Source organism: Numida meleagris, chromosome 2 (genome assembly GCF_002078875.1).
Source record: "Numida meleagris isolate 19003 breed g44 Domestic line chromosome 2, NumMel1.0, whole genome shotgun sequence".
In the NCBI taxonomy this organism is placed as follows: Eukaryota; Metazoa; Chordata; class Aves; order Galliformes; family Numididae; genus Numida; species Numida meleagris.
Window position 1 is genome coordinate 5,495,475 of NC_034410.1, and position 24,012 is coordinate 5,519,486.

At 51.3% G+C, this 24,012-nt stretch overlaps 3 protein-coding genes and 1 long non-coding RNA gene across 6 annotated transcripts in view; 1 reads left to right on the forward strand and 3 right to left on the reverse strand.

Moving 5' to 3' along the window:
- Positions 1-363, reverse strand: part of WDR86 (WD repeat domain 86) — a 20,104-nt gene extending 19,741 nt beyond the window's left edge. The window contains exon 1 of the mRNA XM_021387906.1: positions 265-363. The gene's annotated coding sequence lies outside the window, so the exon portion shown is untranslated. The remainder of the gene's footprint in view (positions 1-264) is intronic.
- The window catches only part of LOC110394176, a 4,944-nt gene extending 2,547 nt beyond the window's left edge, over positions 1-2,397 (forward strand). The window contains exon 2 of the long non-coding RNA XR_002435427.1: positions 1,564-2,397. This is a non-coding gene — a long non-coding RNA (uncharacterized LOC110394176). The remainder of the gene's footprint in view (positions 1-1,563) is intronic.
- CRYGN (crystallin gamma N) lies at positions 15,019-22,975 on the reverse strand. Its single transcript, XM_021387831.1, has 3 exons — positions 19,383-22,975; positions 18,887-19,032; positions 15,019-15,241 (listed from the first exon to the last, which is right to left on the reverse strand). The coding sequence occupies exons 1-3, from the start codon at positions 20,124-20,126 to the stop codon at positions 15,106-15,108; spliced, it is 1,026 nt and encodes a 341-aa protein (XP_021243506.1). The 5' UTR covers positions 20,127-22,975; the 3' UTR covers positions 15,019-15,105.
- RHEB (Ras homolog enriched in brain) overlaps positions 23,134-24,012 on the reverse strand; it is a 34,310-nt gene continuing 33,431 nt past the window's right edge. For all 3 annotated transcript variants that reach the window (XM_021387834.1, XM_021387835.1, XM_021387832.1), the window contains one exon: positions 23,134-23,663. In XM_021387834.1, the coding sequence (XP_021243509.1) occupies positions 23,571-23,663 (93 nt within the window). In that variant the 3' untranslated portion in view covers positions 23,134-23,570. The remainder of the gene's footprint in view (positions 23,664-24,012) is intronic.

Sequence of the window (24,012 nt, forward strand, 5' to 3'; positions counted from 1 at the left end):
CGCCGGGCTGCAGCGGGACGGGGGAGCCGCCCCCAGCCGGGGCTGCGCGGGGAGGGCCGAGGCGGGCGCCGCGCTCCCCTCGGGCCACCCCGGGGTGGGTCCCGAGCGCCGGCTCTCCTCCCTCCACGTTAGAGCCGCTTCCCCGGGGCGGGACGGCGCGGCCTCCCCTCTCCCCAGCCCGCGCCGCTCCCTCGCTTTGTGCCCCCTCCGCCTCTCCTTTTTTTTTTCCTCAGAGAAAAGAGCCGCCCGCCCGCCTCCTCCTACCGCCTTTCAGTTCCCCCGCTTTCCTTCCTCGGGGAGGCTCCAGCCCTCGGCTTTCTCAGCCCCGTGCTCCCCAAGAAAAGAGAGAGAGAAGGAGCTGGGGGCTGGCTTTGAGGGAAGCCATCGCCTTTTGTTCCTCCTCTCGCCCTCATCCCTGAGGATGAGCTGCAGCTGAGCTGCTCCTCAGGAGGACCCCAGAAATTCTGCTTGTTACCAAAATGCTGGGGGCTGTTGCTCATTAATGCGGTCACTCACAGCCCCTGCCATCATAACATCACAGAATCATTAAAGTTAGGCATGAACTCCAAGATCATCTGCTCCAACCCACCCCACCGTGCCCACTGACCACGTCCCTCAGTGCCACATCTCCACGGTTCTGGAACACCTCCAGGGACGATGGCTCCATCACCTCCCTGGGCAGTTATCACTCTTTCAGAGAAGAAGGTTTTCCTAATATCCAACCTGAACCTCCCCTGGCACATCTTAAGGCCATCATCACCTCTTGTCCTACCTCTGTTACCCGGGAGCAGAGGCTGACCCTCACCTCACCACAACCTCCTCTCAGGCAGCTGTAGCGAGCACTAAGGTCTCCCCTGAGCCTCCTCTTCTCCAGACTGAACAACCCCAGCTCCCTCAGCCGCTCCCCATCACGCTTGTGCTCCAGACCCCTCACAGCTCTGTTGCCCTTCTCTGGACACTCTCCAGGGCCTCAATGTCTTCTTGTAGGGAGGGGCCCAACACTGCACACCGTATTCAGGATGTGTCCTCACCAGGGCCAAGTACTGAGGGACGATACCTCCCTATTCCTGCTGGCTACATTTTGTCTGGCCCCAGTCATGCCAGCCCTGGGCTGTGAGGTGATGGCATGCTGCTGCTCCAAAACGTGGACTCTGCTCTCCCAGGAGCAGCATGAAACACAGAGTAATTCAATGTACAAAAGATAAATCTGGCAGACAGAGAGCCTGCAGCAAGCCCATGACAGGGTCTGATGCAGATCCCATTGCCCAAAGTGGGCAGCTAACAAATGGGCAGCACCTGTGCTGCTAAAAACACACCTGCTGAGTAGGTAAGTAGCAAAACCCACTTTTCCCGGTTCCCACTCCATTTAATCAGAGAAGCGCCTTTTTGCGTCAAGACCTTGGGGCTGCTGGCTCCATTTCAGGCTGTCATGTTCAGTCCAGAGGTTCAGCAGACACTGAACAAGGCAGCAGGCTCATTCCTGCGTGATGTATTGCAGTGTGTGGGTTGTACAGAAATGCAGGCATTCAATGTGTGCTTAATGGGATATTTTATTTTGCACAGCACGTTCTGGCAGGCGTGGAACAGAGCTGATGCATCCCACCCAGCACCGCCACAAGATGGTCCTGGCTCTGCTGCCCGCTGTAACCACGCGTTCTGCATGGCACGTTGTCTTCAACCAGCTCTTTTCTGAAGAGAAGCGTTTCTGCGCCGTCCCCAGGCTCTACGCTGCGTGCCCCATAACTTTTGGTGTGAGACACGAGCACCGGATTTCTTCCCTCTGAAAATCACATTATGCTCAGAAAGTTATTTTTTTGGATGTGTCGGCCTGGGAATCGGCTGTTCTCGGGGAGTGTCCCTCACCATCTGCTCCTACATCTGTCAAATCCCCTCACACACGGCTGCCCAGAGCCCCTGTTTGGGAAACCGGAGGATAGATAAGCACTCCTTTTTATTTTTCCTCCGCTGCAGTGATGTGAACACAGGGGAAATTCAGAGGGAAGGGTTATTGTGCAAGGTTGGAGGCAAGGTATGCACACTTAGAGCACGCACAGTTAAAATCTCCAGGGCTGTGCTGCTGGGGAGCCCCTTGGCTGCAGCTTGGGCAGCTGGCTACATCTCCCCCTTCTCATAACGCCTTTTTAAGGATTTCTATTAATATTTCTAATGAACATTTCCCTCCTGTGATGATGAAAGCCTCTGACCTTTTGAGCATTTTCATGAATATTTAATCGTTTTTCCTGGAGTTTATTATATTCTTTTCCGTTGCTTAGGTTCTTCGTGCGCGATTTGAGGGATGCAATGGCTGTTGCAAAGTTTAGAGCTGATTTGTTTCATCTTTTATTCTAGTTGCCAAGGAGAGCCAAGTGCCACCCAAATAAAGGATTTGAGTTCAGATCATTTGCATTGTCTTCTGGAAGGGGGAGGGTACCTCTATCCTTCACCAGGGGTCCAACATTTGCAGGTTCCTACTTCTTTTCCATTAAGTGAGTGAATTGGGACCTTTGTCTTTAAAACACGCTTTCTTTCCACCATAGGCTTAACTTGTTCTCCCGGCTCCGATCCAGTGACAAGACAGTATGGGGAGACTCCTCAGATCACCCCCAAGACATGGTCGGGTGGAAAAGGCTCTACCAGCAAACTTCATCCACATTGTTGGTGTTTAAGGTCCCCCTTCACAGACCCTCATACATATTGCGTAGGCTCCATCTTTATGTGTGGCTGCACCATGAAAATGCTGGAGAACCTTTCCCTTCGTAAGATTTGAGTAACGATGCAAATGATTTCAAAATGTTATTGATGTGATTTGTGGGGGAGGGAGCGCAGGGAGCTCTTCCAGCTCCCCCTTCTCGGGCTTTGGTTTTGTGGATGGAATTGCAATGGGTTTTAATGGACTACAAAGGCACTTTGTTCTGTCAAAGGAGCAGGGCCAAAAATGCCCCAAAGAAGTCAGCTCCAGAGCTCCACTCACCCCAAAAACAAAAGAATCAAGTGTGCAACAATTCAAATGATCCTTCTTAGAGAATTAACTCCTTCCACCATCCAAACCCCTCCGCATTCCCACAGAAGGACTGTTATGGCTGCCAGCCTGTTTTCACCTAACCCTGTATGGCTCCGCTTCAGGCTATCAACCCCAATCACCATCAGATTTGCTGATAATTAAGTATTGCTTCCCCTTTCTTTACCTCAGAAAATCACAAAAGCCAACAAACTCTCCTGGAACTACTGTCAGGGTCCCGGAAAATTGATACTGGCATATCCTGCACTGCTTTTTTTATTTTAATATCAACCACATCGTTATAGCGAATGAGAGCTGTTAACCTCAAAGGGCTGTGTGGTATCTCCAGTAGCACAGTTCCCCACAGAGGAAACCTAATCTGTACTAAGAAAATTTCTCCAGTAGGGTTACATTTGATTTAAAAGTTGATCTAGTTACACCGGTACACTGCAAATGAAACTTAACCTTAAGTAGATTCCAAGGTAGCTTCAACCGGTTTGATTTAATTCTAAATGTTCTCAATGTCTAAATAGCTTTGCTTGCACAAAGAGTTGGCGTTGGTGAAGGCAGATTGATTTTTACATGGATTTAATTATCGGAGCTTGAGCAGATGTAGCCTTACTCTGAAGTGAGGATGGGGGAGTAGGTCAGCATGGCTTCTGCATCAGTACATGGCCACATACTGCTCCACAGGCCCAGCAAGCGTCGCTGTTTGAAGGGGAGGCCGAGCTGCGCTCTCCTTCTCTGCCCTTCATCCTTGAGAAGGTCCAATAACAGCAACATTCAACTTTTCCTGGCAGAGCTATTCTGCAGCTTAAAGATGGGCACAGGGCTTAGTGTTAAAATGCAACAGCATAGCACCGTCGGATAAAACGTCTTCATTTCCCAGCCCGATGCCACAAGTATGAGGGCAAGTCAATGGAAGCTGGATAATTCACAATTCTGAAAGGAAATACCTTTTAGGCAACATGCAATCAGTCTGTGGAACTCATTGCCACAGGATGCTGTTTCAGCCAAGAGTTTCACAAAGAAATTCCCGAACAATTCGTAGCAGTAGGACCCTGCCAGGCCTCAGAATTTATCGTAGACCACCACATAGCTCTCGACCCATGGGGGACCTTGTGCCCGGGTCCTAGCGCAGGGGTAGGCTGTGACCACGCATTACATCTTGGCTGTGTGTGATATTTCTCGGGGCCTCTTGGAAAGCAAGGGTTGGTTTGGTCCTCAGACCGTCTGCAGCCTTCTTGCCATGGTGGGACTCTTTGGATCTCCTCTCACCGCTCAGGTTGGAAGACCTCTTGGAGTGGGCTCTCTTCCCATGTAAGCAGCACAGGAGGGATGCTGCGTGCCTGCACCTCTCACAGTGGTGCCTAATGGTTTGTAGCTGGAGTGCAGAGCCAGGCTTTACACTGCAAAGCACCAGCGGTGCGTGAGGTACGGTATGGGAACAGGAGGGAAGAAACTCATGTGGAGGTACGCAGATAACTACAGCATTGGCAACTGTATTAAGAAGCACCAAAAAACATTTTGGAAAGTACATTGGCCCTCCCCATTCGCCTGCTCTGGAATTTCTTGCATTTTCCCAGGGTCATCCAAAGGCCTTTGGAGGCTCTGGGCACAGAACGTGTATGCGCAGTTCTGCACACAGGCTGAAGACATCCTTTCAGCCATCAGACTCAGACTCAGCTTTCACTTCCTTCTGAACCCTCTGCAACTGGCCTCTGTTACAGGCAACACTGCACAAGCCGCTGAAAGTTCTCCCTTTCCTCACAGAAGTGTGGGTCCTTTGCAGTGAAAAATGTCCCAGAGCGCTCAGAAGCTTCACATGGGTGTAAAGACTTAGCAAACTCTCCCTACAGAATAAAAGATGGTTTGAAACTGTCACGTAGCCCAGGATTTCCTGTAAACATCTACGGAGTTCTTTCGCTTTTTAATCAGATCTGAAGCAGCGGTTTCAAAACAGTTCTTTCAAAAAATGCTTGGTTCTCTAGGTTTTCTGTCACTGCTGTCACTGCAATGCCTGCCTGCCAACCTCAGCACATCTCTGCTGTCCCCTGTTACTTTACCCGGGTGGGTGGACTTCCCCTTATCAATGTCAGGAACGTGAAAACCTGAGAGCTGGAAAATGAAGAGGTATTCAGTAACCCAACTCACATAGTCTATAGATGGCAAGACCCTTCCATCACGTCACTGTATGCTGGGAACGTTACAAATATTTACAGAATTACAAAATAATTGCAAAAAGCTCGTTTTCCCCTGCTCCCTACTTTGATGGGAGCCCTGCTGTTCCTTCCAGACGGTAAGCTGGCCTCTTGCCCAGACCATATATCTCTTATGACAGGCTCCTTAAGGACCACATCTAGATGGAAGCCAAAAGAAATACATCTTACTAAGTGACACAGGAGTAACTTTCTGAGCCTTATTCTGAGGCCGTTTTAACTGATTTTGCACCGACACTGCTCTGCTGCCTTTGACTGTGTTAATGCAGAGTTTGACTAACGCAGGCGGAGACCCAGTGCCCTTGACATTGGTGCAACAACAAAATTTGAAAAATGCAGAAGTTACAACGAGTGACCTAGGCAGGATTACAGCAATTGCATTCACATCTGGACTCTGAGAGATTTCTCAGTGGTTTTTCTGCCTGGTTGTGAGCAGAGCCAAATCGCTACGCTGCCTTAGGTAAGGATCATTCACAACCTCACATACCTCGTTGCTGCTAAAAGATTTGTACCCGCAGCTGATACCAAACCCACTGATGGAAACCAAAGTGTCTCCAGCAGCTATGAGTAAGCTTTGTACCAGGTCTCCACGGCCAGACCGCCCCTGCTCCTGACACCAGCACAACAGGAACTGCAAGCTTGTTCCAGGAGGTTTAAGAGGGGTAGGAAAGGTCTTAACTGGATGTTGCTGCTGGTGGGAGAAAATAGTACCATCGCAGGAGATGTCAAAGCCTCACAGAATCACGGAATGTGTGAGGTTGGCAGGACCTCTGGGTCCCTCTGGTCCCACCCTTGGCTCCAGCATGGCCAGCCAGAGCAGGGCACCCAGGCCCATGTCCAGGTGGATTTAGATCTCCGAGCAGGAGAGCCTCTCTGGGCCAGTGCCAGCGCTCTGTTCCGTGTCTCTGCCAGTGCTTGCTTAGAGCCAACGCTGCTTTTCATCACTTCTCCTCACTAAATAACCCAGCGATCCTTGGCAAAGAGAAGGATACCAGGGTAATGATGGTAATCCTACCACGAGGGTTACTAGCACAAATGAAGCGTGAGCTGCTTGGATTCAGCATCTCGGGTTGGTTGCGTAGAGAACCTCCCTTATGAGGAAAGGCTGAGAGACCTGGGGCTCTTCATCCTGGAGAAGGGAAGACTGAGGGGGGATTTTATCAGTGAAGGACTAGATGGTGACTGGTGTTCTGCTGGGGAGACACAACATGGCAGCTGTAGAGTAGTGCAAGGAAACTCGATGCCATGCGCTGATAGCAGCAGGACAGACAGGGCAGTGGGATCTCAGTCTGCTTTCACTTCCCGCACATACCCCACGGCTCGTTTGGTGAATAAATCTTTCCTCATCACTGTTCTCCTTTTTCCCTCCCCCACCAAGTCTGCATGAGGGCTCGCCCCAGCCTGCTTTTAAGAAGGCACCCTGCTGGAGTCCACTTCTGTCAGCAGGAGAGAGTGTAATTTAGCTGCTCTGCGACCGTCTGTTTCCATTCATTCCTGAGGTTTTCCAGCTGCCCACGAAAACAATGCACTGATACACTCTGTGCGGACTTGAACCACGTCCAGCACAAAGGGTTAGGTGGGGCTGGGAGATTTGGGGAGAGTTCTTTGTCCTGTAAAATGGAGCGGATAGTGGCACGACATGGTCAGAAAGAGATGGCAGAGCTGCAGCCCGCATGGCCCACAGCCCAGGTCAGACATCCAGCATCTCGCCAGGCAAATGTCAGCAGTCCCAAACTCGAGCATCTAAGGGCTGGGAGGAAAAATAAACTGAATTTCAAGGGTGGCTGGTGCTGCTCGCACTTTCACATTGCATCAGAAAGGATGTAATATTCAGCTATTTGTTGCTGCTAAATTCCCTCTCTCTCCTTTTATCATCCTTCTTCCGCGCGGAGAGGCATAAAGTGCGCGATAAAACATGCTCGCAGCGCAGCTCCTTGATTTATACCGCCAGCAGATCCCAGGCAGAGCTCCCTGGTGAGTTTGAGGGAACAGCCTGATTAAAAATTGATGCCACAATATGGTCCGCCTTAGCAACGACACTCATGGAAGCCACTCGGCCTTCTGCTGCCTCTCTCCTGGCCTCACGGGGGTAACGTCTTCCCAGAGCCGTACGCTGGGGGTGGACATTAAAACCGAGTGCGTGTGCACAACTGGGTATGGGGGTGATCAGGGCTTCGTGTTGTTTGCCTGAGAGGTCCGATGGAGGGAGCAATGAGGGGGTTGAAGAGAGGAATGCCCTTTCTGCCTGGAGTGGTCTTTTAAGCAGGCTTCTGCTTGTTTGTTGGGGGAGATTACTCACAGGGTCACCTGGCAAAAATGACTGGATGTTATGAAAGAAAAGGCCTCCTGCCAGCTATTCAAGAGAAAGAGGGGGAGAAGTGGAGAAGAAACAGGGGAAAGAGCAGTGAGTTGGCTGCAGGGCGAGGGACATTTTGTGATTTAGAGGAGAAGCCAAGAACCAAGGCTGTAAAGGGAGGGAGCAGACCCCAGGCTCCTTCGGAGGCTCTGTGCTATGCTCTGGTGTCACTCAAGAACAAATGGAAAGCTGAGGCAAAGGAAAAAGGCACTAATAGATGCCTCGAGGAGCCCCTGTGGGAGCTCTGCGTGCGCTGAAGGTGGAGCTCTTGGAAGGGGTGAGCCCAAGACCCGGGGGTGACCTAGGGCTGGGTGCTGGTTCTCCCCATCATACAGTCATACAATCATAGACTGGCTTGGCTTGGAATGGACCTCAAAGATCATTCAGTTCCAACCCCGGGCTGCAGGCAGGGTTGGCAGCCACAAAGTCAGGCTGCCCAGGGCCCCATTCATCCTGGTCCACAGGTGGGCCGTGAAACAAGGGCTGCGAGGCACAACCAGGTCATTGGCAGGATGCCCCTTGTCACCGTGCCCCAAGAGCTGCTTTGGAGGGTGCTGCTGTTACGCTCTCATAGCTCTCGGCCCATGCTGTTGTCAATCCAGCAGGAATCAAGGCAGGGCGGGCAGTTGGAGAACCCAGCCTTGGGCATCACCAGGATTGCTGTGGCAAGGCAGCAGCTATGTACCCACTGCAGTCCCAGGACAACGGAAACGCATGGGCTCTGCAAAGTCTCCCTGCAGCTTGCACCACATCGACGCAACATCTGCTTGCCTGAAACAAAATCCCTCCCTTACTCTTAGCAGATTCGGCTCCCACTGCAAGCAATAGGAGATGCTGCATCTGCTCACACCACGGCCAGGCTCCGGCCCCAGGAGGGTGAGGCCTTAGCTCAATCAGAGCTGCCTGCTCTAGCTGAATCTCTCCTGTGAATAACTTTTCTTATGACACCTCTCAGCTCAGGCGCCAAACCCCAAACAGGCAGGAAAGCCATCCAAAATTCAGAAGAATTATGACAGAGGCTCAAGCATCCCAGGGCTCTGGAAAGGTTATTCATTTAGAAAAAAAAAAAAAAAATATTCATTTAAAAAAAAAAAAAAAAAAAAAAGCAAATGTGCAAATCAAGCTCTCTGGCAGCGTTCGTGTGGTGATAATCATGCTGATTAAGTGTTTGAGCCTCAGGATATGCTGGGAACGGCGCTAGGACCTAGAAAATAACTGCTCCATGCTTTTGGAAGACAGCTGCAGGCTCTTCCTGTTCTGCTCTGTAAGTGATCCATCTCCTCTCACAGATCTGTTCATTTTGGATGCAATTGCTCAAAATATGCATTGCTTATGGCCATACGGGTAAATACAAAGGAGACCAGCAGTTGTGCTGTTAACCCTTCGGATCCCTGTTAGTCCTGGACATATAACGAGGAAGCCGGAGAGCGGGAGCCCAGTTCTACCTACAACAGACTTTGATAAAGCCAAGCCAGTTACAATAGCCAAGGATATCAAGCTAAGGGAACATACCCTGCCTCTCTCGTCTCTAAATTTGGCTATGGTTTCCATGACCCTTTGCTAATGAGGAAGGTAGCTCATTCTCCAGATTTCCACGGCGGTGAAGGAAAGAAGAAGCTGAGCAAACCGCTGTCCTTGATTCCCTTTCAACCTTAAACCTGATATAACTTTTACATCAAATCAGAACTCTGCGTGGGTGCAAGTGGACGCCTGATGTTTGTGGCATGGAGCTGAATTCCCAGGGACTTGCAGTGGCATAGAAGTGGCAGGAGCAAAGGATGAAGACGGAGGAGATGCTGGTTGGCAGGGCATGGTTACCTTGGTTGGCTGCTCTGGGACTTTCCTCCCCCCTCCTCAAGCGTGGATTTCACAACCAAACCACTGAAATAAAAGAAACAATAGCTACTTTTCAGTGGCACTGCAGAGCTATGCAGCCTTGGAGCTCTTGCACAGGAATGGAAATGTGAAGAATGATCTTTAACCATACAGGAACAGATACGGGGAGTGGGCCAGCTATTTGGCAGCAGTAAATCAGAGCAGACAGGCAAAACAAACTCAGCTGAGCTACGTGGCTTGCTTGGTGAGCAGCTCTGCACCAGAACCCTATGCCAGCCCATGTCTCTCTGGGACCAGCACACAGCTCCAAGGCAGCCCTAACTCGCGTTCATTGGCACTGCCTCCCTTCAGCGCTGGGAAATCACGCTTTGTGACTGGGAAAGGAGAGCTTCCCCACCATCCCTACACCCAGCAAAAGTCAAGAACAGCAAAAGGACCGAGGCTGAAATCTCATGAGACATTTTGGGGTCTATTCCATTCAAGCTAAAGCGTCAGCTGCTTCTTTCAAAGGACGATTTGGTCCCAATCGGAAAAAAATTCTGATTTGACTTCTGATTATTATGATTATTATTGCTGTTATTATTCTATCTAGCTAGGTGCCGGGGCAGGAGAACCTTCTGTAAGAAGTCAGTGCAGGCTTTGGGCATCTGGTGACCTACGCCCTCCCCTTGATCTTCCATCATCTTGCCAAGTTTGTCCTAAAGATTCAAATGCCAATTTAAAAGAAAAAAAAAGAAAAAAGAGAAAATAATAGTCCAAGAGCTGAACAAGGAAAACTCTGTCTGGTACTTCATTCCAGCCAAAGAGCTCTTTAATAGCAAACTATTAGACAAATCCCAGGCCTGGGGGTCTGTTACAGAGGTTTTGGATTTCTACCAGAATTTTTTGCTTCCAAACTGAATTGTCTGAATGTGGCTGAAAAGGAGAATCATTCCACGCAGGCAGAAGGCTTTGCAGTGCTGTGGAAGTCTCTATTTCTGATGGGGAGTGTGATCCTTTATTGTCAGGGGAGCTGACTGTTAGGTACCATTGATTAATAAATGACAGAAGAAGAGGTCTGAAGCCTTTGAAATGCAGATTGTCAGCTCTGTGAGAAGATCCGACCTGAAATGATAAACTCCAGAAGTCGGAATGGTGTTTGCCTGCTTTCATTTTCTCTCTCCCTTTTAAATAGGTGGAAGATAAATGAAGCTGGCCCCAGCCCCCAGAGGAAAAAAGAAGCTCTATTATTCCCAGAAAAAGAATTTCAAAGGGCAAGTCAATAATAGCAGGATACACACAAAATAAAACCTTTGGAATCCTGTTATTATTATTATTAGCATTGTAGGTTCAGATGACTCAAGTGTTATTATTTTCTTCTCGCATTACCAGCCAAGAAAACCAATGACAGCCGCACCAAGCTCTGCGCATCTCAGCAGTTTTGGTTCCCGCTTACATTGCTGGAACAGCTGCTGCTCTCGCATTGCTGAGCAGGTCAGCCCTGCGTGCGGACCGGACCGCACGGCGCTTCCTCATCGTGAGAGCTTGAGCGTGATTTATGAACAGGGCTCACGTACGTCCTATCCCGCAAAGTGGAACTAAGCCTCCAGCATTAGGCTTGCTACCGTGTCGGAACGGCTCAGTGACGTGCTAGCGCTTTATGGCATATATAGCACGTAGCACTGGTTCTTGCGAAGAGAAAAGACTTGTTCTGGTGGTGGCTCCACCAGCTGCTCTCTCTCCGAGCTGTTGGTTTTCAGCAGAACAAAGCCAGCAAGTGGACGGCCAGCTGAAACCACAGAGCCTTGCCCATCTATGAGTCAGGATCATTCACCAGCCTTCCCAGCACCCTGATCATGGGGCAGCAGAGTCAAAGCCTGGGAGCACCTCTCCCCAGACATGAACGAACCTGTGCTGACCACAGGTGATTGCCTTGCCTGGGTCGGCTTGCGGGGAAGGAGCTGCGCTGCTCTCATGCCCCATCACAGCCCGTGAGCAACGCTGGTGACCACCAAGAGCTGCTCACATGAGAAAGCAGTTATCTCCGTGCCTATCATCAGGCTAAACAAAGCAAGCAGCAGCATCCCACAGCGGCTGCAAGGAGTTAAACAGCTCGGAAAAAAAATGGCAGCATTTCCACGGAACAGCAGAGACTGATCCTCCACTGAGCCAGCCCCTGCGCTCCCCTCGCAGGAGTGCGTGGAGCCATTCCTTCTGCCTGGGAGGAAGCTCTCCGTGCATTTCGGGTTGCGTGAGCGCAGGTGTGAATGCCTACACTGAGTGCAGGCTTACCGCAAGCCACTGGAGACCACCACGTGCGGAGAAGGAGTTTCCATTAACAGTTTCAGAATGATTTCATGTTTGCTTCCTGCACAATTTGACTGCAAGCATTGCAGTCAATACATTCCTCCGTGCTGAAACTGGGGCAGCCTGATGTGATGACAAGCGGAGCGATGCAGACCACATAAAGGTGGTCAGCTGTCCCCGGAAAGCACCATGTGCCCATTTGCTCCTCTGTGTTTCTGCTGCTCCATGGAAAATTAAAACAACTCTGTCCTTTCCCACTTTCTTCCATGCAGGTGTCTTTTGATTTCCCTTCACTGTCGCCAGTAAGTATGGGAACAGCTCTAAACTCGTGGTATGTTTGTTATTGCACCTCCTTTGCTGATTGAGTGGTGACTTTTGGAACAGGAGGCCATCAGACAACAAACCCTACGTGAGCCCCTATTGCTGGGTAGGAACCACCTGATTCAACTGGATTTAACCTCTCCAGAAAACCGGATGGCTTAAAATTAAAAATCGAGGCAAACTGCCATTTGTGATGCTGAGGATGCTGACCACATCGGGCAGACAGATGTCCTCTGATTCAAGGACTTCACTACTTCTTTGTCACCATCCCTGGAGTTCTTCCAGGACCATGGAGATGTGGCTCTTGGGGACATGGTCAGTGGGCATGGTGGGGATGGGCTGGGGTTGGACCTGGTGATCTCAGAGGTCTTTTCCAACCTTAATGGTTCTATGATTTTTCCATTTGGGTTGGACAAGCAACTCAAAGTCCCTGCTCAAAGACCCAATCAAACAGCTCCAGCAGACACAGAGGAGTGAATTCATTGTTACCTGGTCCAGATGGGCGGCTCTGGAGAAAGAAAGAAGAAAGCACAGGAGGGTCTCTGTGTGTATTCAGTAATGGAGCACAGCTAAATTACTGTAGCTGCACAAATGTCTTCCAAGGGTTCGTTTGCAAGACATATTCCATCAAATTCCCACATCATCCAGCCAGAGAGAAAGGACACTGGTGTATGCAGCCATTCTGGCAGGAGCTATTTGCTTTGGGGCCAGAGGTAATTCAAAGTTATTCTGAACATTACACTGCAGCAGCCTGGCCAAGCCCAGTAATGCTGATTATTAGGGCTTTCCTGGCTTTCCAGATGGAGCTGATTTCATTTAGTTCTCTCTCCTGTAATTAATAACTAGCCCCTTTTGTTCAGTTTTTTTTTTTTTTTTTTAAATCTTTGTTTTATCTCCAGCATTTCGTAGAACAGTTTCCAATTTACTCGGCGCTCAGAGCAGAGCTCGTTCAGCCACACAGCTCAGCGTGGTGCAGCGCAGATCTCTGCTGCACCACCTCGCTTTCCACTTCCCACCAAGCTGGCATCCTCGTCGCTTGTATTTTCTATGCTGCAAACTCCTAAATCGCAGCATTTCGTAGCAGAGCAATGTCAATAATCTTGAAAAAACCACAACGACCAGCGCTCACACACAGGGTGTGTTCTGTCCTTTCAACAAGTGCACATTTAGCACACGGGGGGGGGGAGGGAGGAGGAAGAGAAGCACCCCCCTATTGCTAACATCATGCACCAGTGCTTGCATCGGGCCCATTTGGGCTCAGATCAAGAAAAAAAAACAGATGGGATTTAATTCCCCGCCGCCAGTTTTTAGTGATGTCAGACTTCTACAACCAGAGGGTTTCTTTAAAGAAAGCGTTCACATGAGACCATGTCCTTGCCCTGGGAGCGTGCTCGTAAATGGGGTAGCACGTGGTAATAAACAATGGGTACGTGCTCTGGGGGTCTATGACAGATGTGTGCAAGATGTGCTGCAGGTAGCCAAGTGCTGCCTGCTTGCAGCCAGGCTTCCATGCAACCACACAGCTCACCCTGCTGCCTTTCTGCTGCTTGTCATGCTAACACAGCAGGGTCCAGCCCAGGGCCGGGGCTCCCCGCTACCTCCACCATTTCAATGGGGAATGCTGACCTCCTAGAAAACAAACAGTCCATGACTGTGCAGTGCGTGGTTAGAGAGAGCTCGCACGCAGCGTCCATATGTCCAAGCCAGGCTGTATGTCCGTGCATACGTGCACTGTCCCACATATCACATTATGCGACGTCAGTGCTTCCCTTTAAGGGCTAGGGGGGTGAACCACCAACATCTGGGGCTGATATGGCAGAACACTGCACAGCTCCCCAGCTTTGAGCGCAGCCCACAGGGAAACCTCCCCGGGCTGTGGCTGCCGAGCAGGGGGAACCCAGGTGTGGGATTTCTGCTCTTACACTGCTGCTCCTGGGGGAGTCAGGGTGCATGGCTGCCCTTCATCCCTCCTCTTTTGTCCTCCATCTGGGATTCCAGTTAGGGTTTGTTTTAAACCCTTTGTTTCTTTATCCTTCATACTGCACCGTGACATTGAATGCGCTTCAAATGAATGAAACTCCTCCTTTAAAGCTACCCACAGCTCAATGCCTGTCTTTCTTCGGGACTACATTTGTGCTTATTTTTAACAGATTACTGTCTGGAAGGTCACAGCAGAGAGCGATGCATGTGGCTGAATATTAACTTTTAATAGAGTGCATTGAATTCAGGAGCCGATTAGAGTCTTCGTGAAGCAAAAGCAATGCTAATCCTGGAAGAACTCCTAAAATCTTTCATAAGCTGCATTTAATTAAAAGAAAACGAACTACGCAAGAGTTGATGCATGGATTGTACATTTGCGCATCCCACTCAATGAATGAATAATTTCCCTGCCTTCTCTCCTGACCCAGAAATACCTTGCAATCCATTAAAGATGCTTCAATATTGTTACGACTCCAGTGGACCACGTAGCACTGGGAGCCACCCAGGGCATGGCCATGGCAGCCCAGAGTCCTTTGGTGCAATCGCAGCAGAGGGTGGCATCAGAGTCAGCCAAAGGGCTTTTGAGTCCTAGGGTCACCCTAAAATCACAGCATGATTTGGTTGGAAGGGACTTTAAAGCTCATCCAGTTCCAACTCCCTGCCATGGGCTGGCTGCCCCCCCACCAGACCAGGCTGCCCAGGGCCCCATCCAACCTGGCCCTGAGCACCTCCAGAGATGGGGCACCCACAGCTCTAGGCAGCAGTGCCAGTGCATCCCCACCCACAATATGAAGAATTTCTTCCTAATGCCCATCTCAGACTGGGAGGGCTGTCGTGGGCTTTCCCAGGTCTCTCTCTCACCGCCAACTATGGGAGAAGATGAGTCCCATCGCTCCCTATAAAACATTGCACCATAGAAAAGTAAAATCACAGCACATAACTCAACCTTAGAATGGCTGAGCATATCCATTCCCTCCTGAACTCATGCAATCAATGACAATAACTGTACTTAGCGCCAGAAGTTGATGTTGAACAGTTTATTCCATGGGCCAGCGAATTGAAGGGGTGATGCCCAGCCCAGCATCCCAGTGCCAGTGGGGTGATGTCAGCTAGAAGTAGTTGACGACTCTCCGGACGGACTGGACGTTTGCACTGAACCCCTGCCACGCTCGGAAGTTGCCAAACTCTCCCCGCTCCACCACGTACATGCGGCCTCGGTAGTTGGGCTCCTCGTAGAGCACCCACCTGAGCAAAAAGGAAGGATTAATGGGGTTCCCACGGCTGGTGATGCCAGCCCCAAGGCCCAGACCGGCAGCTTCTCCCTTCGTGTTGCTGTAGGGACAGCGTGTTTATGCTGGGACGTGACCTCGCCGATCTTCACGACGCACAACGGAAACAAACTCACAGCATTTGGTAGTGCTAAAGAGGGACGTGAGTCCCCTCGGCCCCATTTTGGACCAAAAGGAGAAATAGCCTCGCTGCAACACTCGAAATGCATTTTGCCTCCTAGAAGTGAGTCTTTAGCCACGAGGGAGCCATACCTTTAGCCGTACTTAATAAGTTCTCTTTTTTTCCAGCAAATCTCAACAACATTTCTGTTATTTCCTAATAAAGAAAGGTTTGGGCCCTGTTTTATTCCCCTTATCTCTTATCTCAGCAGCTCATCTTGCTGCTCTTCTCTCCCTTCAGCCCCTTAATATTTGCCATGCCAGGGTCTTAATGCAGTGACCACTGTCAGCTCTGTCCCCTGTTCACACCCCCCATGCTTGTTAACCAGGCTTTGCCATTGCTCTGACACCTTCACATTCGGGTTTCACTGCTGAACTTTTCATCTCTGCCTCTTCCTTCTCTCCCCCAAATCAGAGGTCACTGTTACAAGGATCTCTGCTGCTCACCCCACCTATGGGCTCAGTGATGACAGCAGAGCACAGCTTTAATCTCCCAGGTCATTTGGGCTTTGCAGCCTGTCTCTCACCAGACATGCAGCAGTGACAGCTCGGTTAGGACCTACTGCCTGCAGGAGGAACTCCTCCAAGAGCAGCGCGGGGCTGTGACCGCTGTGCCTGTGGGGTCAGCCAACAGCTGGCGAGCTCGGAGCGGCCTGACCCACAGCACAAAGCTGCATCCATAGGAAAAACATTCATTTGTAAAGCCAGCCACCCCTGAGCATTATCATCTAAAAGCTGGGAGCATCCAGCTGAGCCACCCCAAGGAGCGCTGGGTGTGTTTGGGTTGATGTGCGCTACTGGGATGCCTCCAGGTGGGTCCCAGCTCCATCTGTCTGCACAGCACCAGGTGCCTGCCTGGTCCCACTGCACTGCTGGCACAGCCGTGGTCTGCAAGCACACAGCATTGCCAAAGTGTGCTCGGCCAAACAGCTGGCTCTGGAGTGTTTCCTACAAACGAAGGAGTTTATTCTCCAGCACCTTTTGCAGCCAGTTTCTATCCAAAAGGGAATGACAAAGCCATGCACAGGCTTTCCTTGAGGCTCGCTCTGCAGCGCTGCTCACACGGCTGTAGGGCAAGGTGCCCAGAGCTCTATCCCGGTGTTCACTCTTGGAGAGGTTGCTCAGCATTTCAGGTTAATTAAGAACAATGTACAGCATTGTTATCCTCCTCTGAACACACCCCGGCCTTGTGCACAATGCACACACGGATTTCTTCCTTTTCTACCCCATCCCATCAACTTATTTCTCTGCACACAGAACAGAATCATGGAATCATCAGCTGCCCCAAGTCGGAAGGGACCCACAAGGATCACTGAGCCCAACTCCTGGCTCCACACAGGACCACCTAGAAACAAAATCATAGCTCTCAGGGCACTGCCCAAATGCTCGTTGAGCTCCAGCAGACTTACATCTCTGCATATTTCGGGGTGCTCTAGGGCACTGCTCAGCAGCTGGTGGACATCGGTGAATAGTGCAGAGGTAGGGCAGCCCGTTATAGCCCCAAAACCTCTGCGTTTCTCCCCAGACCACGCAGCAACACGGAGGGAATTTTGCAGGCAGGTGGAAGCAGGGCTTGGTCTGGTGGTGAGAGCCCACTGGATTGTTCCTCCACTTAGGGGAAGGCTGTGAAAGAAAGGGAGCACAGAGAACACCAGAAAGATGGGATTGAGGCATACTGGCCGCATGAGGTGATGGATGAGGACTTGTGTGCCTTCCTCAGCACTTCCTTTATTTCACAGCATCGTAGAATCATTTGAGTTGGAAGGGAGCTTTGAAGGACATCTGCTCCAACTCTCCTGCAATGAACAGGGACAGCACCAGACCCTCTGCTGCAGAAGGGCTGTTATCATGGTGGGATGTGCTGCGCTGGTTCATCTGGGGATGGATCCTGAGGAAAACCGGACGGCCAAAGCCACTTCCCATTGAGCGGGTGCAACTCCCCAAGGGACAGAGACACCTCAAAGCTGCCCCACAACAGCACTTCCACGTGAGCATTGCTTCAACAGCTTCAGCAGCACCATTTCTGTGTTTGTCCTCAACCCCAAAAAGAGAGCCCCATGGCACGCAATGCCAAAGGCAGGCATTACTCTGTTCCCATGTTCTTCCTTCCTTCCTTCTTCCTTCCTTCCTTCTTCCTTCCTTCCTTCTTCCTTCCTTCCTTCTTCCTTCCTTCCTTCTTCCTTCCTTCCTTCCTCCTTTCTCTTTTTCTCCCTCTTTCCTATTTGTTTTCTGACAGCTACTTGAAGCCTTCAAGAAGTCACGTAATGCAAACATAAGCAGGCAAACATCTAGGCTCATGTGCGAGGGAAAGAAAGCTTTGTGGCCCTTATTATACATATTGAGGGAGGGGGAAATCAATCTGAAAAATTCAAGAGCTTGAAAGTTTCTGGGAGCATCCCAATTTCTCACACTCCAGTCTCTGCTGCAGGACATGTGTAGTGAATCATTGGTCCCAAAGCTCTCACAGGCTCTTGGCTTTGTGGTGCTGGTCTTCCCCATGGTGCAGAGGCTCCAGCTGCTCTTCCCTTGGGAGCTCCTTGGTGGTAATAAACCAACGCTGCCAATCCGTGAGTGGGCAACAAAGACACCCGGTGCTCCAAAACCATGGAACTGTGGCACTGAGGGACGTGGTTACTGGGCTTGGTGAGATGGGTTGGGATTGGGCTTGGTGATCTCAGTGGTCTTTTCCAGCCGTAATGATTCTGTGATTCTATGATTCTAAGCATGGTTATTTTGTTTTCCTTTATGAAATGGAGAGGTCTTCAGCTGAATGAGAAAAGGTTCTGCAGGACACCTGGTGTCAGGATGTCTCAGTCTTGGAGTGCAGCAAAGTTCTTCCCGTTCTGGGACGCCCAGCAGCACCTGAGAAGTGCAAATCCAGCCTAGGACAGGTGAAATGTAATAGCACTGGGGCACTGTGCCACCCAACAACAGGAATGAGGCAGAGCCGCCGTCCTGCAGAAGCGTTTGGGAATTCTGTGGGGCAGGAGGATGGGGCAATGCATCCACAAAGCAGCTTCACAAAGCACCAAAGCCCCCAGAGGGGCATCTCAGCATCCCACCTCCATGCTGCAGCAGCTGCCATTGTCTTTAAAAAAAAGGATTTAATTGGAAGGGGAGGTGCTGCTGCCTCACGTTTGCTGTCCGAGGAGGAGGTTTCTGGTGTCACAGGAAGCCCTGGGGAAGCCACTTATGAAGCAAAACCCTGACTGCAGTGCCCCGAGCTCAGACTCCATGTGGGTTTTAAAGAAGTGTTCCGAGAAACACAAGGAAATGTGAAAGGAAAAGGAAAAAAGGGAAGGGAAGGGCCAAGCCTTAGGTTGCATGCCCCTTAAACGTGTCCAGTATTGGAAGCACCAAAATCCCCCGTGTAACCACAGCCTTGGCCAAGCTCGTAGGCTCCCCCAGCCCCCATGGGCCGTGGGCCGTGCCGGGTACTCACGCTCCGTCGCCGTACACCCTGACGGCGTTGACGTGGGGCTGCTCCCAGCCCCGACCCCGCAGACAGGAGCAGTCCTCGGTGAGCTCCATGCTGCGGCCGCCGAAGCGGCTCCCCTCAAACAGCTGGATCCGGTAATGCTGCCCGTGCTGGGGACAACGGGGTCGAATCAGTAACACCACCAAAAATTAAAATGATTATATCCCCCAGAGCACTCGCTGATGTCCACCGGGGAAACGAGGGGGCACGGGAAGCCACAGCCTGAGCCCTCAGGGGGCATCCCATGGCGGGGGGACCAGCCCCATGGGACCTGTGCACCCATCTCCGTGCTGCAACGCAGCCCGAGAGACCCCAGTCCAACCCTGGCACCTCCTGGGATGCACGCTCCCGTTCCCCCCCCGAGCATCTCGCCGGCTCTTCCAAAAACCACCGCACTAACCCAGTTCCCATCAACGCCATCACGTTTTTTCCCCCCCCTCGTGGAATCGGAGCCGCTCACCATGCCCACGGGTCGGCAGGAGCCCATGCGGTCGCTGCGGCCGTTCCAGCGCTGCCAGTGCGGGTACTCGCCGTGCTCCAGCACGAACTGCTGCCCGTGCAGCTCGGGGTGGTCGAAGCAGACCCAGGCCCCGCTCTGCACGCGGATGGAGTTGACGCGGTGGGGGAAGCCTCGCTGCTGGAAGCTGCTGCAGGTGCCACACACCTCCAGCTTCCTGCCCGAGAAGCATTTCCCTTCGTAGAAGGTGATCTGGGGTGGGGAGCAGAGGGGGATGGCGGTGAGGACCTCAATCCCAAGCCAACGGGAACCTCTCATGGGTCTTGTGAGCTTGGTGTTCAGCCTCCTTCCTATCGGAGCACGCAACCATCCCCTCACAAACATTCTGGTGAGGCACTGGCACAGGTTGCCCGGAGAGGCGGTGGGTGCCTCATCCCTGGCACCCAAGCTCAGGCTGGACAGGGCTCTGAGCACCTGATGGAGCTGTGCGTGTCCCTGCTCATTGCAGGGGGGTTGGACTGGATGGCCTGTAAGAGTCTCTTCCAACTCAAATGATTCTACAATTCTACGTTTTCCAGCATGAAGATTCAAACAGGAAGCCCTACTCCCAAATGCACTCCCCTCCCCGGACACTCCCCATCCCTGCTGCACTGAATTTGCACCTGAGTGGGACATCCCCCAGCCCCCACCCCACGGCAGCCCGTCCCGGCGTGAGGCTGTACTTACTTTTCCTGAGTACTGAGACATTTCCTGATGGCTGCTCTCCAGGACTGCAAATCAGAAGCTGACCCAACCCCGCTATATATGGGCCGGGCAGCGGGGCTGCTGCCACGGGGCTTTGGGGACAAAGCATTGGGAGCCTGGGCTTTGCACAGCCGTGCTTAGTTGGCAGAACGGGGCCCGGGGCTGCTGAGCGTGGGGTTTTGACTGGGGACAGGCAGTGAGACAATAGATTTGCTTGGCAGGGCTTTGGCTGATGAGCGGCGCACGTTTGCTGCTCCTTTCGGAAGGATTTCTTTTTAGCATTATTGTTTGGAATAGGCAGCAATGAGGCAGACACTGGAAGCGCGGCTGCTTCCTTAGCAGCCAGCTGCTGCCTTTTCCCAGCACGTCCCCCACTGAAGGGCAGCAAACGTCCTTGGAGGAGCCCTTCACAGAGGCACACTGTGCTCCGTAGCATCACAGAATCATAAAGGTTGGAAAAGATGATCAAAATTCACAAAAAGATTCAAAACTCGCCTGGTATCGCACCCAGAGAACTTAGCTGACTTCTTCGGACAAAGAGCCAGGGACAGCCCCAGCCCATAGACCCCACTGAAACTCCCTTCCCATGCCAACGCTGCAGCTCCTGGAAGTGCTTTGGGTATTTGCACAGTGGTGTAAGAACGGGTGCAGGAAACTTCTGCACCTCTGCTTTGAGAAGGTCTTGCTGCTTACAAGCTTGCAGATGGCTTTGCTCACCCATGCCAGGACCATGCTCACCCCATGCCATGCCTTGTGCCGTAGAATCTCAGAGCAGTTTGGGTTGGAAGAGACCTCAAAGCCCTTCCAGTTACGGCCCCTGCCGAGGGCTGGCTGCCCCCCACCAGCTCAGGGCAGCCCAGGGCCCCATCCAGCCTGGCCCTGAGCAGCTCCAGGGATGGGGCACCCACAGCAGCAGTGCCAGTGCTGCTGATGCTCAGTCGCATCTTCTCCATTCACATGGGTTGAGAACACCTCCAGAAAGGTCTCTGCCTCTCCCCAGCTGTGAGAGGGAGCAACACTGATCTCATCAGAAGAAGTTGTGACGTTTACTCAGCATTAGCACCGTGTTCAGAAGATGAGCAGCACTGATTGCACAAGGACTAATTAGATCCTGTTGATTTCTCCTCGCGAGGCCGCAGCCCAGCAGTGTTACTTAGCAGCACGAGCCCAGCAGGCCCACGTGGATCAACGCCTGCAGCACCAGCACGGGGCACAGCAACACAGATGGGATCTCACCTCTTCTAAAAGGGTGAAAACACACAAGAGAGGCGCACAGGAGCTGCAGCTCTTTCTCTGCAGGAAGCAGCGTGTGCGCAGCAGCCCTCGACACAAGGGGGAAGGAGCATCAGGCCCAAGGCTGCACTGACCCAAAGTAGATGCCTTCGAGCATCCCCACCACAGATTCACCAGGCAGGGCTGAAATGCACCGTGCCAACAAGAGCAGGAGAACAGCCCTGAGCACCCGCTCTGCAGCACGGCCCCAGAGCTGCAGCTGCCCCATGGTTCCCTGCTCAGCGCTGCCACGCACAGAGGCATGGCCACCTCCAGCCCCACGTTCTCCATCCTCCCCCAGCAAAGCCTGGAGGTGGATGGGAGCACAAACAGGGCAGCAGGCTGCACCACAACTGCACAGCCCGAGCCCACTCAAGTCAGAGGGAATTTAACTTAATTCACTGGTTTCCTCCTCAGAAAAGGGATCTTGGCACGCTCATGCTCACCCCTGAGCATCCCTTAAGAACAAGGTGGGCCCCACTAAGCACGCACCAGGCTTTACCCAGCCAACCCTGAGAACTCGTCATTTCCTTCCTCATTTCCCTTCCAAGCTGCACATTGCTCATCGCAGCCCCTGGGAACCCTTGGTGGCATCAGGACAGCTGCCAGATGATGCTCTGTGAATTCCAGGTGAATTAGATATAGGGCTCTTGCTTCAATACATAACATGGGGCTTCCAAGAGCACCCACCCCCTTCAGGGCTCTCACAATGAAAAGCCAAACCCCTGGAACCCCAAAGTCAGCAGAAAGGAGCACGAGGCCACCCAGGATCCTTGCTGCTGGAAGGTGCCTTGCAAACATGCGTGTTGTCCCCACGTTCCACTGAAGGTCACGTTGTGAATCCTGAAAGTAAAGTTCTTCTCTAAATACTAATTGTTCAGGCAATTAACGGTTAATTGGACAACACATCAAGATGAGACTTGCTGCACTGGCATTGTTTAGCACAGACTGAAAGGCAAAAGTGAAGTCTGGTTGCAGAAACACCGCAAGTTTCCCTTCCATTTTATTCCTGCCAAGAATTAAAACTTTTCAATGGACTCAAATGTATGACAAAACACTTCATTTAATAAACCTTCCCCTAAATCAGCATCTTCTTCTACACAAAGCAGGTCAACTGCATATTTCTTTTTCTTTTAAATACGAAGCTGAAGTAGCTTGCTTCCAGACTCAAGAAGCTGCCCAAAGCAGCACGGGGACCAGGCCTCGGTGAAAGGCCAGGTGCCAGGAGACCACGCTAGCTGGATGCACGAGCATAGAAATGCATGGTAAGCAGCTTGCATTTATTTGTTCGACGTGCAGTTTATTTTAAACACCATTTTTTTGTTTTCTTAGCAAGTTTAACTTGGCTAAATCCATTCCGACCTGGTCGTGGCCAGCTGCACGCCAGCCCGCTCCTTGGGACAGATGTGTGCCCTTCAGCCCGCGCCTCTCGCGGTCACACAGAGGAACAAGCAGCTCAGGTTGGCTGACAAAACCCAACTCCTCCCTCCAAACCTTTCCTCGACGCCTGTACGAAGGCGTGCCTCGCGTCTCCTTTCCACAAGCAGCACAAAATCCAGCTGAGCTATCCAGGCACCTCGCAGTTCCAGCAGCGCACGCGGTTGGGGTTTCCTCCTAAGCCATGGGCAATCGATCCGCGGGCTCCGAGCATCGCACGCTCCTCTTAAGGCCAACAGGTGAACACTTCTCACAGAAGCAAGCTGGCATGGGGCAACCAGAAAGTTATGAAGAGAACACCAAGGTTTGCAGCTATTTTATTTACAAGTATACATTTAACACAAAGAAACACTGATATCCAAGCCTAGTTAATAGTAGTGTAACAATATGCATCATTTTGATGATTATTCTAACCAACAAACTACACTGAAAAATTAATGCCAGTAAAATTCTTGGTCATAATATTAAGAAATACAATATATAAATTGAAAATATGATTGCTTAAAATTTGAAAATGGAAGTGAAGCCATTTGCACAGGAGTCAGAGTTTAACATAATCTGAAGGGAAAGGCTCCAAACCAACTGTTTATCTCTCAGGTTAACAGAAGAAAAAAAAACCCACAAAATTAAAAAATTAAAAAAAAAAAAAAAGAAGCATAGTTTATCCTTGAAGATAAAGGGCAGTTTTGCTTCTTCAGGTAGAATGTATTCCCATTGTTTTCAGGTTCTGCAGTGGAATTACATTACTGAGCATGAAGACTTCCCTTGTGAAGCTGCCCCATCTATTTTTTCTGCCTCCAAAATTATCCTCTTAAAAACATCAACGGCAGTCTGTAAAGAGAGAGCACAAGGTGAGCAAGGCAGGCAGCACCAGCCTGAAAGAGATATTCCTTAGCACTTTCACCCACTACACCAACAGAGAAATGCATCCCCTCCAAAAGGAAGGCAGCAAACGCTGCTGGGCTGGGAGGCACCTGCTGACAACAGCTCTTGGTCTGTGCCAAGTCTCCTCAGTCTGCACTTTGCAGAACGCAGTCTGGAGGACAGGGCTCTGCTGCTCTGAAACTCCAGGTGATGGAGCTGTGTACGGGCTCTGAAGGGCCATGCCTCTCCAGCCACGTGGATGCCAGCGAATTAGAAGTCTTTGGACAGAAACCTACAATTCTCAGGCTGGATATTA

Bases quoted from the DNA above. Each gene is read 5' to 3' on its own strand.
- CRYGN (XM_021387831.1), bottom strand. From the start codon at position 20,126: ATGTCTCAGTACTCAGGAAAAGTAAGTACAGCCTCACGCCGGGACGGG. The intron at 19,033-19,382 runs GTGAGCGGCTCC...CGTTGTCCCCAG, and splicing joins CCTGCCGACCCGTGGGCATG to CACGGGCAGCATTACCGGAT. The intron at 15,242-18,886 runs GTGAGTACCCGG...CTTTTTGCTCAG, and splicing joins AGGGTGTACGGCGACGGAGC to GTGGGTGCTCTACGAGGAGC.